The 1,119-nt window shown below is 33.5% G+C and overlaps 1 protein-coding gene across 1 annotated transcript; it reads right to left on the bottom strand.

Moving 5' to 3' along the window:
* Positions 1 to 306: 306 nt before the first annotated feature.
* On the bottom strand, positions 307 to 612 carry LOC124895069 (jacalin-related lectin 2-like; the record flags this gene model as incomplete). Its single annotated transcript, XM_047405529.1, has 1 exon — positions 307 to 612. A coding segment is annotated over one exon (306 nt), but the record flags the coding sequence as incomplete, so codon positions are not given.
* Between the last annotated feature and the right edge of the window lie 507 nt (positions 613 to 1,119).

Below are 1,119 nucleotides of genomic sequence, written 5' to 3'. Positions count from 1 at the left end.
TACCAGGATAATAAAACGTTTGTAGGCACATTTGGCCATAAAAAATTCAATCACCTAGCATATATATATATATATATAAAGACTATTAGCTGACAGACACCATCAGCAATTAGTCCAAGTGTAATTTGCTAACTATTGAACGATAGCTCAGGTAGAAAATTCATACTCACATTAGTTCAAATAGATATGAAACTCAAAAAACTAGATCACTTAGATGTGTTTTTGATCCTAAACTCTTAAAATAAATACAATATGAAATTATAACAAAACTGAATAAACACACACATATATATATATATGTTGAATTCAATTAATAGATCCTCGTCTTTTGGACCTTGTCTGCATCATGGAGGATGTAGTAAGCTTTATATAGATTCCAATACTCTCAATATACCTATCTGTTTTGGTGCCATAAAATCCACCAAAAGAACGATCATCTCCTATTTGAATTGTGAACTCTTTCAACTGATGAAATTTTGAATCAGCAATCCTATTACTCCCATATGGTCCATAGGAACCTTTGTTGGTCACAAATGTTAATGATCTCAAACCATTAATATAGCTGCTGCCTTTTATCTCTGTAAGAAATTCTGATGGATAATCCAACACAACCTGAAATTTGTGTGGAGTTAATTCTACCTTGAAGCATTTGTATAATGCAATGAATAAAGAAAAATAAATAAAGAGAGTATGTTTTAGATGAGTTATTGAACATAAAATATACGTTATGTGGTTATGAACTTACTTTGTTCCTTTATGAGTTGGTAATTCAGTACATTAATGCTTCTTAAATTTACATCTCCGTTTCTCCAATTTACTCCCCTTAACATGAGTTTCTACACCTATATAAAGAGCATCTATGGAGAATAAAAATAACACACCACAAAAAGAAAGAAACCATCTTCCTCCTTTCCTCTCCTTCTCGAATTGTTTTGGACAACCTCCAAACTTCCATCCACGAGTGCACGTGTTTGGAAGTAGTTGTGGAACCTTGGGGAGCAACCGGCTAGAAGGATTTGCACCGGAGTTGGGCCGACATCACTTTCAAGGCAGTAGCTTGTCACGACACAGTTCTTGTAACTATTCTCTTACTATTATAATTAATTCCAGTTTCATGTC

Source organism: Capsicum annuum, unplaced genomic scaffold, assembly GCF_002878395.1.
Source record: "Capsicum annuum cultivar UCD-10X-F1 unplaced genomic scaffold, UCD10Xv1.1 ctg79528, whole genome shotgun sequence".
Taxonomy (NCBI): domain Eukaryota; kingdom Viridiplantae; phylum Streptophyta; class Magnoliopsida; order Solanales; family Solanaceae; genus Capsicum; species Capsicum annuum.
This window is presented reverse-complemented; position numbering and strand designations above follow the sequence as displayed.